Source organism: Microtus oregoni, unplaced genomic scaffold (assembly GCF_018167655.1).
Source record: "Microtus oregoni isolate MIOR12 unplaced genomic scaffold, Mior012 000032F_ref0000030, whole genome shotgun sequence".
In the NCBI taxonomy this organism is placed as follows: Eukaryota; Metazoa; Chordata; class Mammalia; order Rodentia; family Cricetidae; genus Microtus; species Microtus oregoni.
Window position 1 is genome coordinate 1,129,890 of NW_024543091.1, and position 15,042 is coordinate 1,144,931.

The 15,042-nt window shown below is 43.8% G+C and overlaps 1 protein-coding gene across 7 annotated transcripts in view; it reads left to right on the forward strand.

Moving 5' to 3' along the window:
- The first annotated feature begins 577 nt into the window (after positions 1-577).
- Positions 578-15,042, forward strand: part of Snap91 (synaptosome associated protein 91) — a 112,002-nt gene continuing 97,537 nt past the window's right edge. For 5 of the 7 annotated variants that reach the window (XM_041679431.1, XM_041679433.1, XM_041679428.1 and 2 more), the window contains exons 1-2: positions 824-1,030; positions 1,719-1,878. In XM_041679431.1, the coding sequence (XP_041535365.1) occupies positions 1,749-1,878 (130 nt within the window). In that variant the 5' untranslated portion in view covers positions 824-1,030; positions 1,719-1,748. The other 2 variants (XM_041679429.1, XM_041679430.1) reach the window with 2 other exon arrangements.

Genomic DNA, 15,042 nt, shown 5'->3' on the forward strand with positions numbered 1-15,042 from the left:
CTGCAAATGTCAACCCATGAAATTATTAAACGAGTCCAATCCCATGCAAACAACACTCGACATTCAAATGACATAAGATGCTCCATTTTAAAGGGCAGAAACTACCTTTTAAGAGTGCAAATGATTCCAGTAGAGCGTAATCTGGGATTCTGCTAATGCCTTTGCTACTTACTTGCCACTCCCGCATACCACAGTATTGCTTTAAGACTAAAGCTGCTAGAATTACCTGCCCACTCCGCTCCCTGCTGGAACTGAGACAAGTTGAGCAGGCGCAAGGAGCTGAGGGCGCACAGGTAACGGTAGCCCGGCCACAGAATCTGACATTTCAAATCGCCCTGCCCATCTGGGCCTGGGCTGCCATTGACAGGCCAGCTGGTCACAGACGCGCTTGTAGGGAGAAGGGGCTGGGCTCTGTGGGCAGCACACGCTGCGGCCGCCCTTGTTTCGGCCTTCACAGCCCTCTCACCCCAGGCCCACGCCCGTGGCGATCCGGGCGCGTCTCGCAGCTGTCCCGCAGGTGTGCCCGGCGCGCGTGCACCGGGTCCGCACGGGGACGCGCGGGGGGTGTGGGGCGCACACGAGGAGGCGAGCTGCGGAGCGGTGGCGCCCCTGCCGTCCCACCCTCCCCTCCGCAGTCGCGGGCCGGGGACGCTCGCGTGCGTCTCTCCACTCCCCACTCGCGTTTAAAGCCGCGGCTCCGAGGGGGCGGCGAGCGGGAGCGGCGGGGAGGGGGCCGCCGGCGCTCTGCAGAGAGCTGGCCCGGGTTCGTCGGCCGCCGTCACCTGACTCGTCGCAGGCGCTCCAGCTGAGGTGGGGGCGGGGATGGGGACGCAGCGCCGAGCGCTAGAGAGACGCGGCGGCGCTGGCGGAGGCGGCAGCGGCAGCGGGAGGGTACGGGCGCGGGGACCGCGGAGCTGAGCCAGGGACCCGGCCGGGGCTGCGAGCATCGCGGCCCGGGGACTCTGGGGCGGCGCGCGGCTGCAACCAGCCACCCCGCGCGGCGTCCGGGCTGCGGTGCTCTCGGGGCGGGGTGAGTACGCTGGGCTAAGCAGGTTCCCTCCCCTGCGCCGGGACCGGGGGATCCGAGGGATAATCCCCGGGCGCGGAGAAGGGCAGAGGCAGCCGGGTGACAGCTCGGTGGCGCGCTAGCGACCGGGCGGGGCCTCGGCTGTTGGCTCTCTGAGCTCCCAGCGGAGAAGGGTGAGGCGCGTCTCGGCTCTGGGCGGCTCTGCTACGGGGATGGGGAGAGAGGGAGGACGAGCCGCCTCAGCCCCTGGACAGAAGGGAGGTGGCCGCGGCCCTGCGGGCTACCGTGGGAAGGGGGGAGGGGGACACGCTGCGGCCCCCCGGCAGCGAGAGGTGCGCGCTCCTGGGCGCGGCGTCCGGAGTAACCCCGAAACGCACCGGGTCCCGCACCACGGGGTAGGGTTGCGCGGGCAGCGTGGATTGACAGAGCGAGGCCGGGATGTGGCGGCCGCTTCAGGGTGTGGGGAAGCGGGACAGTGGAGCGATGCTAGGACTACCTTGCGGGTGCTTGACAGCGCTGGACCACGATGGACCAGCAGCAGGGCTTGGCGCGTAGCTGGTCCCAAGAGGCGGTGCCAGGGCGGGGTCGGCGGAGGAGAGAGCCGCCGTGCGGCGGGAGCAGGCAAGGCCGGGGTGCTCCAGCCCAGGCGGTGCGGGTGAAAGCGGGACCGTCTCCTCTTAATTTCCTGCAGAAGAGGAGGCGGTAGACGCGGCCGGTGAAGATGTCGGGCCAGACGCTCACGGATCGGATCGCCGCCGCTCAGTACAGCGTGACTGGCTCTGCTGTAGCGAGAGCCGTCTGCAAAGCCACCACTCATGAGGTGATGGGCCCCAAGAAGAAGCACCTGGACTGTAAGCATCCTTTTATATAAGTGGAACGTGCGCATGGCATAGGGGCCTCAAAGGCCCGCAGCGTGGTCTTGGCTCTCTGTCATACTGCCTGAAGCCTTGGGAACCGGCTGCCCTGCGGGTTGCTCTTGAGCTTGTCTCTTCTCTGGCCTTGAAGATGTCCCCTAGGGTAGGCCCTGAAACCTTGTCTATGAAGCCATTTTTCCTTCTGATGACCTCCAAGGTCCTAGAGGAGGAGGAAACACAGGCACGCGCGCGTGCACCCTACACACACACACACACACACACACACACACACACACACACCACACACCCCTCTTCATAAAAATGTACATTTGGATTATGTCTTTTGAATCATCTTTTGTTTTTCTCCACTCTCTGTAGGTTAATGGAAAAATAAAAGAGAGATAGGTTCATGGATGGATGGCCACACTTGTCACTATAATTTCTTAAGTGCATTTTGGATAATTGTAAAATCCTGCTTTTCCCTGTGCTGCTGCTGAGGATCTGTGTGTGAATGTGGGCGAGTGTGTGTGTGTGTGTGTGTGATATGTCACTACACTGAACTGAACTGGAATAAATCCAGGCTATTGAATGAGCAGCTCCCACTTCACAGATAATGGCGATTTCATTCTAAACATCTTGGCATATTCCTTTGTCCTATTCTCAGAAAAATGTTGGGTGGGATAATTGTTTAGGTCACAAAATGGATGTACTTTCCGAGTTAGAGGTGGTACAATTCTAGATGAAAAACGCTTTGTATATGGTAATTTCCCATGGTCATTGGATGGAGAAAGCTTTATTCTGGTTTGGGAATCTATGTATTTCTGAAGGTTTCATGCAGGTAGTACAGGAAATCTTTTGCTGCTGAAGGGTGAATAGTGACATTTAGAAAGCTTTGGGCAGTGAGGTATCCCCAAAGCTACCCCAATTAGTATCCTGCAGTTTCTGTCTGTCTGTCTGACCTGCCTAGAGTCTTCTGGCCTTTCCTGATGTTCATTGCTAAAGGTCAGCACTGGCACAAAAAATATTTGCCCACGCTTATTTTCCCTTCTCACTCCCTTGACTTCTTTTTTTTTTTTTTGGTCTGTTGTTTTGGGGGTTTATGTTTATATTTTGCATTTTATTTTTCTTACTTTAATACTTCTGCCTCATGTGTTGCTGAGAAAATGGCACCACCACCCCTACCCCCAATCCCAGCTTTATCCTTTGCATGAGCAAAGTTTGAGGAAGCTCTCAAATGGGCATTGTCAGAGCTGCCAGGTAGCACTGACGAATTTTCTATCTACAAGTTTGTCTGAGGGGAAGACATTATTATGCCTTCCCTGAGGCAATGTTTAACAAAATCTATTGATTACGGGATCTTATATTATACATTGAATACTGGGTAAGAGAGGCTACCAGGGCTAGGACACCTCACAGGGGCAGAAATTATAAATTCATGACCAGCTCATTTTGCTGCAGCATGCTGAATCATTTAGCTGTCTTTCCATCAGTTTCCCCAACTCTGGAACACTGACTCACATCTTAGTGGTCATGTCAACCTAGAAAGTGCTCATGATAAAAAACTGAGTAGGTGATGGGTTTACCACTCTTATAATAGATTAGCATATTGATGGATGTCAGAGAGCATTCTCAGGTTTGATCATTTCAGGAAGACATCATTCAGATAAAGACTAAGTCTCCCAAATCTAATTAGTTACCTTTATCCTATGGATCTGGAAGCATCGCTTGACGGGTTTGAAAGTAGGGTATTTCCAATACCCCGGCATATGTTAATGAGTGGAGTGTCTTAGAAGACATGGATCATTGTAGAAGATTCCAAGTTAAAAGAAATAACCTGAACTAGGAACTGACTTCGTATTAAAAGGAGAATTATGTGTTACACTTTCTTGTGCTGGCTACTGAGCTTTTCAGCTGGGATAACAAACCTGGATTGCTTTTAAGTACTGCATTTACCTGCCATCTGTGGTTGGTAATCTGCTCTGTTGGGAAAGGGAGGAATGCTTAGCCTAACTAGTCTCCAAAATGCCGACCTTGCTTTTGTGGTTGTGTGTGAACTTCACAACTCACATACACATTATAATCTTTCTACATGAGACATTCTTAATTCTGTTGAGTTCAAAACTGAACCACCTCTGAGGAGTGTGTTTAGTGGCTTTTCTTTTAATTGCTTTATCTTTTCATTAAAATATAAATGATTAGCGGGGTGTTGGTGGCACACATCTTTAATCCCAGCAATCAGGAGGCAGAGGCAGGCGGATTTTTGTGAGTTCGAGGCCAGCCTGGTCCACTGAGCTAGTGCCAGTACAGGCTCCAAAGCTACACAGAGAAACGCTAAGAACAAAACAAAACAAAACAAAAACATAAATGATCTTCCCCTTGAGCTTTGGGTGGACTTTGAAAAGTCAGGTGTCACACTCCTGCTAAAAGACTGTGTGGAAAATTGCCAATTTAAATTGGTTACATGCTCAGAATTCTTTGTGAAGTTCCTTTATGAAGCAGTAGGCACTCTCAATAGTTAAGAGACAGAGGAAAAGTACATTATTCTTGTTAATAAGACATGTGGATACATTACCTAAGTTTGTCCGTAGACACTGAACCATCAAAGCAATAGTTTAGTTTTGAAGCATCATTATATAACGATTAGGAAGAAGAGATCAGAACAGGTTGGTAGTCTGAAACAAAAAAAATGTATTATTAGTTGGATTTGCACATTTTTAGTTTGGAGTTTCAGTTGGGAGATAATGAGTACAGTTTAAGATTATGTGATTTCCTAAAATATTGGATTAGTTGGTCTTAGAATTTCATGAAATAATTATTTGATATTAGAGTGCTAGCTTAAAAACTAGTATTTTTAGAGTAAGAGACTAAAAATAATTATTGCTAATTATGGTAATTTATACAATGTTGCTTAATAGTAAATGATTTGCATGTTTGAAGAGATAATTTAACATTGGGGGCAGAATCTGATGGGGTAAAATGTGGGGGTAAATAGAGTCAGTTTCTCGGGGTTGGTGTTTCTGGGTATGTTTCTTGTTTTTGCTTTTGTTTTTAGATATGGCACTAGATTTTGAACCCAGAGCCCAATGTATGCTGGGCAGACATTTTACCACTAATTTGCATCTGTAGCCCAGATTTTCTTTCTTCTGGCAACATTATCTTTCTTGAAGGGAGAAACAGATTCACATAGTCAGTAGCTGTATGCCAAATGTTAAAAATATTGTAAGTATTAGTAATCTAAAGAATTCTTTAGATTTCTTAGCTGATCTACAAATTTCATTCTCTACCCTACCACCATCCAGTAATCATGTTGCCCCGCTTGCACACTTAGAGACTTCACCAATAGTGGTTTCCTGGGGTGATGTGTGCAGCCTCGCCTTACTTCCTCTGTAACTTCATGTGTGTGTTTGGTAGCATATAAAATGCCCAGGACTTAACAGGGCATCCGTCGGATTCCTTACCAATATGCTACTTGGCAGTGTGCTATCCTCCTCTGTGTTGTGGTTAGCCTCAAAGTCCAATAGCAAGAAAACCCTAGCAGGCACCAAGGAGTGGTCCTGTAGGTTCCAAGTACTGCTCTGGGGTTTAACAGAAATACAGAATTGGTCCCAAGAACCATCTGTGGGGGAAATTCAGAATGTATTGCAGCTCTGGTGTAAGATTCCTTTGAATGATTAATGCTGATGGTCAGAGTACCTGAATTAAAATAATCATAGTTCAAACACATGCTCATCAATAATATCATGCCAAAGCAAGTGAAAAACCCATTGGCCTACCAGAAATGTTACTTTTCTCTCATTATTATTCTTAAAAGTTTTGATAATGAGTTCATCCCACAGAAAAGTGATTCAAGTCCTGAATCTCTTTGAGAGATATTAAAAGTTTATTCATCATTCTTTTCTCCCCAAGTCCCCAAAACTAGTCTTCTCTAATACATTCGTATATATTTGCATGCTTAGTAATCCTGACATATATTTTGACTTATAGAAGTGCAGTTTGAGCCAGGCATGGTGGTGGAGGTCTGTATTTTCAGCATTTAGGAGGTAGAAACATAAGGAAGGAGGAGATCAAGGTCATCCTGGCCTACATAGCAAGGCCATATAGGTTTACATCAGATCCCTGTCTCAAAAGACTAAAAAATCAGAAGAGAAAGAAATTTAATCTGTGCTAGTACAGTGGCTACTATATTTGTACCAAATGTATTCTTTTTATATATTGAAAGATGTGATGATTGGTGAATAAATTTAGAATCATATATAAACGATACTGAGTATATTGTGTGATTTTCAATGTAAGATATTAATTGGCTCTGTAGGATAATTATCATCGACCAGTTGTTTTGATTTAATTATTTCCTATTGTCTGGAAACATTCTATTATTTCCTATACCCGGGTGTACTGTGTGCCTTCTAGATTATATCAGAAGACCTAGCCCAATTGTGAAGATGTCTTAAAACAGTCTATATCAGTTTTTGGATAGGCAAGAAGAGAGGGGGGAAACATACGTCTGAAAAGCATTTAATCTGACTATAATTTGTGTTGGAAGTACTAGAGGAGGCCTGTGCTGTTCCTAGCATATTTGGTGGATGAACGAGAACAAGAGGAATTGGGTGACTTCTAGGAGAGAAGCAGAGGACTTGAAAAGAGTCTTGACTCTGGTTCAGTGACTTGTATGAACTTTGGGTTTGGTTAATTTCAGTGTAATATTTTGATATCTAATTTTTTAAAATAAAGTTAATTATAAATAAGGAGTTGTGGGTAATAGGTAGCAGTGTACTGTTCATCACTAGTGGAATAGCAAGATTTTTTTATGAATTAAAAAATTCTTATTGTTGGTGCTGGAGGTTGGACTCAGAATCTTATACATGTTCAACACATGTTGGGCCACAAAACTATATTCTTAGTCTTTAAAAAACTGATTCATTTATGTTTTCTAGTGAGTTGAAAATGGAAGGATATAAAATAGGTAAGGTCATATCTTAATTGCAATATTAACATGCAATTCTTTATAATGAAATCTGGAATTTTGGTGCATTGCTAGTTAAACATTCACTTAATGGCTGCTAAATACTTCTTTGAGATGTAGTCTGTATGTTAGGTTCTTATAGCTTTCTTTTAGATTTCCACAAAGATCCTTTAAAATCTTACTTCCTTCTTTTAAGTAAATCCCAGATAGGTTAGGGTATTCTTCAGGGCTTAATTTGGTTTCAGTAATTTGGTAAGGAAGGTCAGAAGTGACACAGGACCCTGTTCCTTGAAGACCACCATTGTGTTCACTACAGGGTTGTGTTTTGGTGACTCTGCTCCTGAGCCGGCAGATTTGAACAATCTTCAAGTAGAATCATAGTGCCTTTAAGTCATTTGGAAAGCCACACTTTTTAACCATTAAAATATATAGGCGTGTTTCTTTTCTCTTGTAAGTTCCTTTTTCTTTGCCTAGAAACCTGTTTACTTGTGTTTTCTTTGGGGAAATTATATAATGTGGTGAGTCATGTGGGAACTGTTCTGCCCCGTTGTCAATTATACCCTGACCTGTAAGACATGGACTCTTGCCTTGGGGCAGTAGGATGAAAGTAGACCCTGAAGCCAGGCTTTGTGCCCCTGCCTTCTTACTATCTCCTCTTTTGTCCTACCTGCCTGAGGACACTGACTCCTTGTGTAACGAGGTTTCTCTGTGACACATGGTGAAGGTGAATCTGTGTTGTAAAGGGTTGGTCAGTGTGCTGGGCCAGCAATCCCAGGAGAGTCGGAGGACAACTCCTCACCTGCTCTGTGTTGTTGGACCTTTTGGTAGGATCACTTGACGACCGCCCTTTCATTGGCACTTTTATTCTCAACTATAACTGCCCTCATTCAAGTGTGAGTTATTCTCCCTGTCATCAGAGTCCTTAACCTCACGTTCTAGCTGTTTTACACCCAATTTTAAATATCTTCATTTGAGCAAACAAAACCACCTATGTAATGTCCCTGGACTTCATGGAGTCTTCCGGCAGCCAGCCTGTCAACCGTGCCTTATGTCCTATGGCACATTTTCTTGAAGTAGTGACTGCAATGATTTGTTACCCTCTTCAGATATCCTGTGGCTTTGCCTTTAATTCAGTCTTAAGCTATCGCCACTGCAGTTGTGCGCCCATCACCCACTCGGTTGGCCAAGCTGACAACCTGAGCGCTGTCTCTGACACACAAATACATTGTCCTTCTCAGGTCCTGGAACCATCAGTGCTGAGGCCTTGGTGGCTAAGGCTTCAGCTGTTGGAAGTCTGGGGACATCTGGAGAGACGGCATTTACTTATCCACCACTGCTGCTGCTAGCCATTAACACAAGTACCGTGACTACCACTTTCGCCGCTGTTCAGTCTCTAGGCTTCTCTTGGCTCCTTCCTTTGAATTATATCAGTTCTAACTTTCCCCTTTTTGCAGTTTGGAAGCTATATGTACCATTTTTTAGTCTTTAGATTGGTCGTATCTGGTAATATTTTTGTAAATAAAAGAAATTTAGGAATTTTTAAGACTTCTGCATTGTATGCCATTGTTGTCCAAGTTTGACTGTCCCTGTAGTTTCAGCCTCAGTAGTTATTCTGTAGAGGCAGTGTTTCGGTAGCCATCACCACCTTGTATTGGACCGTTCCTTTTTCTGGTGTTTTCTGGTGGTTTCCTCAGTAAGGCTGTGCGTCTAAACAGCTTTTATTGTCGTCATGGTTTGGAGAGAGAGTCTGAACAACTCTAGGATGACAGTTCCCATGTGCAAATACTAGTTCACTCATTTGGCCTCTGTTGCTGCTCCTAAGAATCATTGATCCACCTGCTTTTAAATGATCACCCGCTTTATGATTTCTTTAAAGAATATTAAACTGCCATGGCCTTCTCTAGCATGTGTGTAGATGTGGCTTCCCTATTGTCTGTCCTGTTGGAACTGTATTGGGTTCCTGAATTGAGAATTACCATCTCTCATCAATTCTAGAAAATTCTCAGTCTTTCGATTATCATTGATTACTCCCTATACCCACCCATTCTCTTTTGTCCCTGACCTTCAAGTGTAACTTGATATGTACACATTATATCCTTTCAAGTCTAAATATACCTTTCATAGTTTCCAGTACTTTTCTCTTGAGCATGCCTCGTTTTTCTGATTCTATCTACTTTATTTTTCCTCTCTCTCTAGCTGTGTCTTAAAGCTTTATTCACCCGCAGTTATAACTTAATAATTTTTTTAAGTTTTCAAGTTTTTCAGATCTGCTCATTTGGGGATGGCATATGTTCCTTGCTCATTTTTTTTTTGATCCCATTTTAAATTTTCCCCACTTTTAGCCAAGCAAATTTTATCTTCTGTTTTACATGGATCTGTTACCTGAGACCCTGCTTTCGTCTAGTTCAGCCTGATCCTGACCCTTACTCATGGTGTTCTCAGGTGTTTCATAGCTTTAGCTTCTGAAGTTGTGTTGGCTAGGTGTCCGTCAGTGAGAAAACCCCAGAACATGGTGTCTCATAGAGTTCGTGCTCGCGACATGAAAAACCCACAGGAGTCCCATCCTGGATTGATTTCTGTTTTCTCATCTAATGCAGGCCTGTGTTTGTGATTTTCATTCATATCTAAAAATCCAAAAAACTGAAATTGGTTTTGTAAATCTTTGGTGACAGAAGTTGGCTTGCTAGTCTGCATACCCCTTACCCTGAAGTATGTGTATTCAACGACAGACATGTTGTTACTATAACACTGTTTCCCAGATTATACTGGGGTGTTAGTGTGTGGCGTGTCTCGGGCTTTGGCTGAACCTGAAAAATTGTGAAATCAGGGCTATATGGCCCTAAGTTCCTGAGATACTGGGGTGTTAGTCTGTGGTATACATTTTCATCACAAACTTGAGACAGGGAAGGTTGTGGTTACAAAGGCCCCAGGGATTTTCCCTCATCCTCCTTGAGTGTAGCCTTAATGTGACACATTGTATTGTTTCCCTTTCCTAAAGAGCCTTCTTTTTGTGTGTGTTAGTTTTATTAAGGGTGCAGCCCCAAACCTGAGCACCTTATATGTGGGTCTTCGTTTCTTAGTCCCGGAAGACTGGGCACGTGTTGCCCACGAAGCTGTTAGATGATGGCACCTGGAGGTCATTTGGCTTCAACACATGCTTTCCTTCACTTCAGTGCTGCTCTGCCCTAGTGGTTTCCTTTGTGCTTTGGTCCTGGGCATTCGTTCATTACCTTCTGAGGAAGCTGGATGTGCGTGGAAGGATGTCTTTCCCTGGTGGTCCACCTGTGCACTAGGAATGAGCCCCGCCTGCTTTGCTCTTGTTCTCAGTCTGCCTCCCTCCAGTTCGCTCCTGAACTGTGTTTTAGTTCACTAAAATCACATACACTGCATTGCGTTCAGTCTTGTGCACATGTTGTTTCTAACCCCCAACTTGGGCGTGCTTGCTTAGGACTGGGATGGCTCCCTGCATCTCACTGGATAACTAATTTTGTTACAAACTTCATTCTTCCCCAACTTTAGGTCTTTCCCCAAATGATTTTACCTAGTAACATTAAAACTTCATTGGTTAAAAGACCGTAAAATCAATTAAAAATAGGATATCTCAGAAAATCAGTTTAAAAAGCCCATTATACTGTTTAATGTAAGTAGTTAATGCATATTGCCTGTTAGCCTCTTTCCAGTTACATTCTTGGGATATGATAAAAATTATATTTTGGCAGATGGCTATGGTGTGTGCCTATAATTCAAGTATTCTGGAGACCAAGGCAGGGGGATAATGAGCTCAAAAAGGTCACACTGAACTACATAGAGAGATGCTGTCTCAAAGAACCCAAAACCAAAATTTAAAAAAAAAGGTTGAGTGAAATCATAAATTTGACAAGAAACATGTAATTAATGGTCAGGATTTATAAATTGGTAAGATATTAAATTTTGATTATGCCTGTACTCTTTGGGTTGTGTATTTGAAGTGTATGTGTACTTCCTTTGGTATATTTCTCTCATGACTAATAATTAGGAATTAATGTTATAGAAAGTTCTTCAGCATTCTCTGTGTGTGAATGTATGCTTTTACTTTCTTTGTGTTAGTCAGTTGTGGTTGAGTACTACTTTCAATGACTGCTCCATGATTTATGAATATGTATTTTAAACATGGGAAGGAAAGTTAAAAAAATAATAAAACATAATTCAGACACAAACTCTGAATTACTTTGAAGTCATATTATTCAAAATTCAATAATACTTTTTACTAACATGATGACATTCCCATTCATGATTTGGAAGTGGTACTGAACATGCCTGGCATGTATCTATGGCCGGCACGAATCAGTGGCTGGTTTGTATAGGTACTGGGTTTGATCACCAATAATGCAAAAGGGGAAGGAAGGGAAGAAAGGAAAGGAAGGAAGGGAGGGAAAAAGGAAGGAAGGAAGGAAGGAAGGAAGGAGTGACTTGAAGCATTTAGAAAAGTAATGAGGAATAAGAGATAAATTTAACTTAAAATAGTATTCTTTTTATCTTCATAAAGAGAACAATAAGTGCCAGAGTATTTATTTCTCCACTTAGTTGGAGAAATTGGAAGTTACTTTCAGTCTTGAGACTTTGAGTGTTTATTTAGCATAATAGCATTACTTATTCATTTGATAAATATTTACCAAATGTCAGGAATTGTTCCAGGAGGCAGGGATACCCTGGAGAGTAAGATGTTGCCTGTGGCATCAAGAGAGCTAGCAGCTTGGTAGGGAAGACAGAAACCGAAAGACCTAATTACCAGTGATTTCAGACGCATTAAGGTTTAGCAGGGAAAGAAAGACCACAGTGGAGGTGCATTGTAGAAATGGTGTTTAAGGTCAGACTTTAAGGATCAAAGGAACTCACAAGGGTGAGGTGGAGACAAAGGCTGCTTGCTGCTCAGCAGACAGCGGCTCCTGCAGAGAAGGCACGCCTTAGGAACTTAAGCTGACAGCTGCAGAAGGCTGGTAGTGTAAGAGGTCAGATCCTGGAAAACATGGCTTCTGAACGGCTGCACCCCCACCTGCAGGACCTTCAGGGCTAGGCAAACCTTAGGTAGCTCTGGATGCCCAGTTTTTACAGTAAGAAGTTGAGTTCCAGGGGCAAAATCACACGTTTTCTGTGTGTTGGTACTGGTAATTCTTACTGTCTTGAGCAGCTAACTCCTCCAGTGTGTCATTGCTTTGTTGGCCTCATTCTGGTTGGTAGGTGCATGCGTGAGAACCTCAGCTGCAACTCTTGATTATCCCGGTTAGCATCAGCGTATGCAGGCTGCAGCTGTTCCAGCTTCTACGTGGTAATTCAATAGACTGTGGCTTAATGTAGTTGTGTTGTGCTGTTTCTCTATTCCATCAAAGTTGCCCTGTGCTCATGGTTTTACGACCCTTTCCTTAAGCATTTTGATATGTAATGTTCTGTTTCTTCCAGCCCCCATACGAGCAGGAGTGTGCCCATGGAAGGGTCCACAAGGAGCTACTTTTGAGTCTTCAGCAGTGAAAAGGCTGAACGAACCACTTAACCCTTGAATCAGTCCTTTGCTTAGTGTTTATTTACTTGTTCCTTTCAGTAAAAGTTCTCACTATCCTCTAAATGAAGTTTTTAATTTTTATCTATCTTTTTCATAGTATTTTGTGGTTCCATAGTATATAGTATATATTAGTATATCTGTGTTGTCATGGCATTTTACCATGCCAAGGACTCCCCCCTCTTTCCCTCTCTCTCTCTTTCTGTGTCTATATGTGTGTATACATATGTATATTTATCACACACTTCATACAACTAACCATTTTATTTGTAAATTGTACTCACAATTTTATAACCTAATGTTGTGAGTTGAGAGAAGTGTCTCTTCACTTCAGCTCAGCCTTGCTTGCCCAGATGAAAAAGAAAAAGAGTGTGAGTGACCGATGGGTGGAAGTATAAATGAGTCTTCATCTTGGGGAGGATCTGTTGTCAATATCAGCTGAAACCCCTGATAACCCTTTGAACTAGTAATTTGACTTCTATAGGTTTTATCTTGGAAAAATAGAGAATTCATGAATGTTTGTTATATCTTTGTATATATTCCTTAGTGCTTTTTAAAAAACAATGATGTCTTCAAATAAATACTGGAAAACCTCAAAACTGGAAAGTTAAAGTATATTTGTCATAGAAATTGGAACATGAAGACATGGTTCCAATTTTAGTGTATGCATGTACTGGTGACATGTGTTTCTGGAAGACTATACACCAACATGTTCTCTGTGGATTGAAGGACTTGTGTTTTCTACTTTGTACCCTTGTCGATAATGACTGCTTTGTTTCTGTGTTAGAGGAGTACAGACAAACTGGTTATGGCAAATGAAGGACCATTTTGTCCTTTATAATCAATATGAGGAAAGAGCATGGATGGATTTGGAACCTCAGATGCTTATTCAGGATTCTTTTCTCACATCTGTTTTCTGTTTCTTTTCCATGTGGAATCAGTGATTCAAACTTCATTCTTGCAGGACAACGTGCTCAATGAGTCTGGAAGTGTGGTTTGCTATCATCGCAGCCTCGCTGAGAAATTAGCTTTCTTGCTATAGCTAGCGTTTGACAAAAATCATAACAGACAGTTTATTTCTTTTCTCAGGTTGCTCCATGTCTGTGGCATGGCACCATGTGTCTAGTTTACTTTCTGTTGCTGTGATAAATACCATGGCCAAAAGCAATTTGGAGATGGAAGGGTTTATTTCATCTTACTGTTTATCATCTTTCATGAAGAAAAGTCAGGGTAGAAGCTCAAGGCTAGAATCAGGAATCAGAAGCCATGGAGGAATGCTGCTTCCTGGCTTGCTCCTCAGGACTGGCTCACCTTTCCTTTTTGTAGACCCCAAGACTACCTGCCCACAAGTGGCACCACCCATAGTGTGCTGCTGGGTTCTCCCGCGTCAGTCATCAGTCAAGGCTTGCCTATAGGCCAGTCTTAAGAAGGCACTTTCTCAATTAAGGTTCCCTCTTCCCTGACATCCTTAACTTGTGTCAAGTCAGCAAAAATCTAACCAGCACACCATGATTGTCAAGCTCAGCCAGAACTACCGTCTTGGGATCAGTCCCAAGAGCTAGGGATCAGGTGCCAATTTTCCTTCCGACTTCTGTTGCGGTCTGCTTTGGATAGCACTTTTCAGTCTCTTGCCTAGGGCCTTAGACTCATCCACTGAAGTCTAGCTAATGAGGAAGACAGAAAAGGAAATATTCCAAGAGATGGGATTAGATCTATATAGCATCCCTATCTGTTTCATTGGTAAGAACTCAGCCAGTGGCATCAACAAAGTTAGAGGACAGTCTCTAACTGTGAGTGCAGGAGAAGAAAATAGCTTGTGAACACAGGACATTGATCCTCCCATGCCCATGGAAAGGGGATTGGAAATATTTCTCTTGTGCCTGTGGGATCTCGGGAATTCTCACTATCCTCAGCATAACAGTTATCCATATGTACAGTGAGCTGGCTGAAATGAGTCCTTTCCAGAGGGTAGATGATTCTGGAAATGAGTAGCTAGTGGCCAGGCACTGGTTCCCTGCCCTTGGCACACATGACAGATGGGCCTTTGTGCTCTGGTCTGTGTAGTTTGGTTTGGTCTTAAACTTTTACCTGTATGCAATGGTTTGGATTTCCACTCTCAAACATAGTTGATATGTAAACTGAAGTCAATGCACCACCTCTAGTCTGGGCAATTTTTGCATGTTAAATATAACACAAGCCTTTCACTGAATTTGTGCAGATGCCTAGTGTTTGCAGTCCATGTGGACAATTCAGAGCTCGGGACCCATCTTCTGGTGACCTTGTGATTTTAAGCTAGTAACGGAAGTATATCAACTAGCACATCAGTGGCAGACTCCTAAAAGATAGTTCTCTAGATCTGCCTGATAGCTGAAGGCTATCTGTTTATGTGTTGCTTTTATTGGTTAATGAATAAAGAAGCTACTTGGGCCTATGGCAAGGCAGAGTAGAGTTAGGCAGGAATTCCAAGCAGAGGTAGAGGAGAAAAGAAGGTGGAGTCAGGGAGATGGCATGTGGCTTCCACAGGAGACAACGCTGGAGCTTTACCCAGTAAGCCACAGCCTTGTGGTAAGTGGTAATATACAGAATAATAGACATGGGTTAATTTAAGATGTAAGAGTTAGTTCATAAGAAGCCTAAGCCATTGGCCAAGCAGTGTTGTAATTAA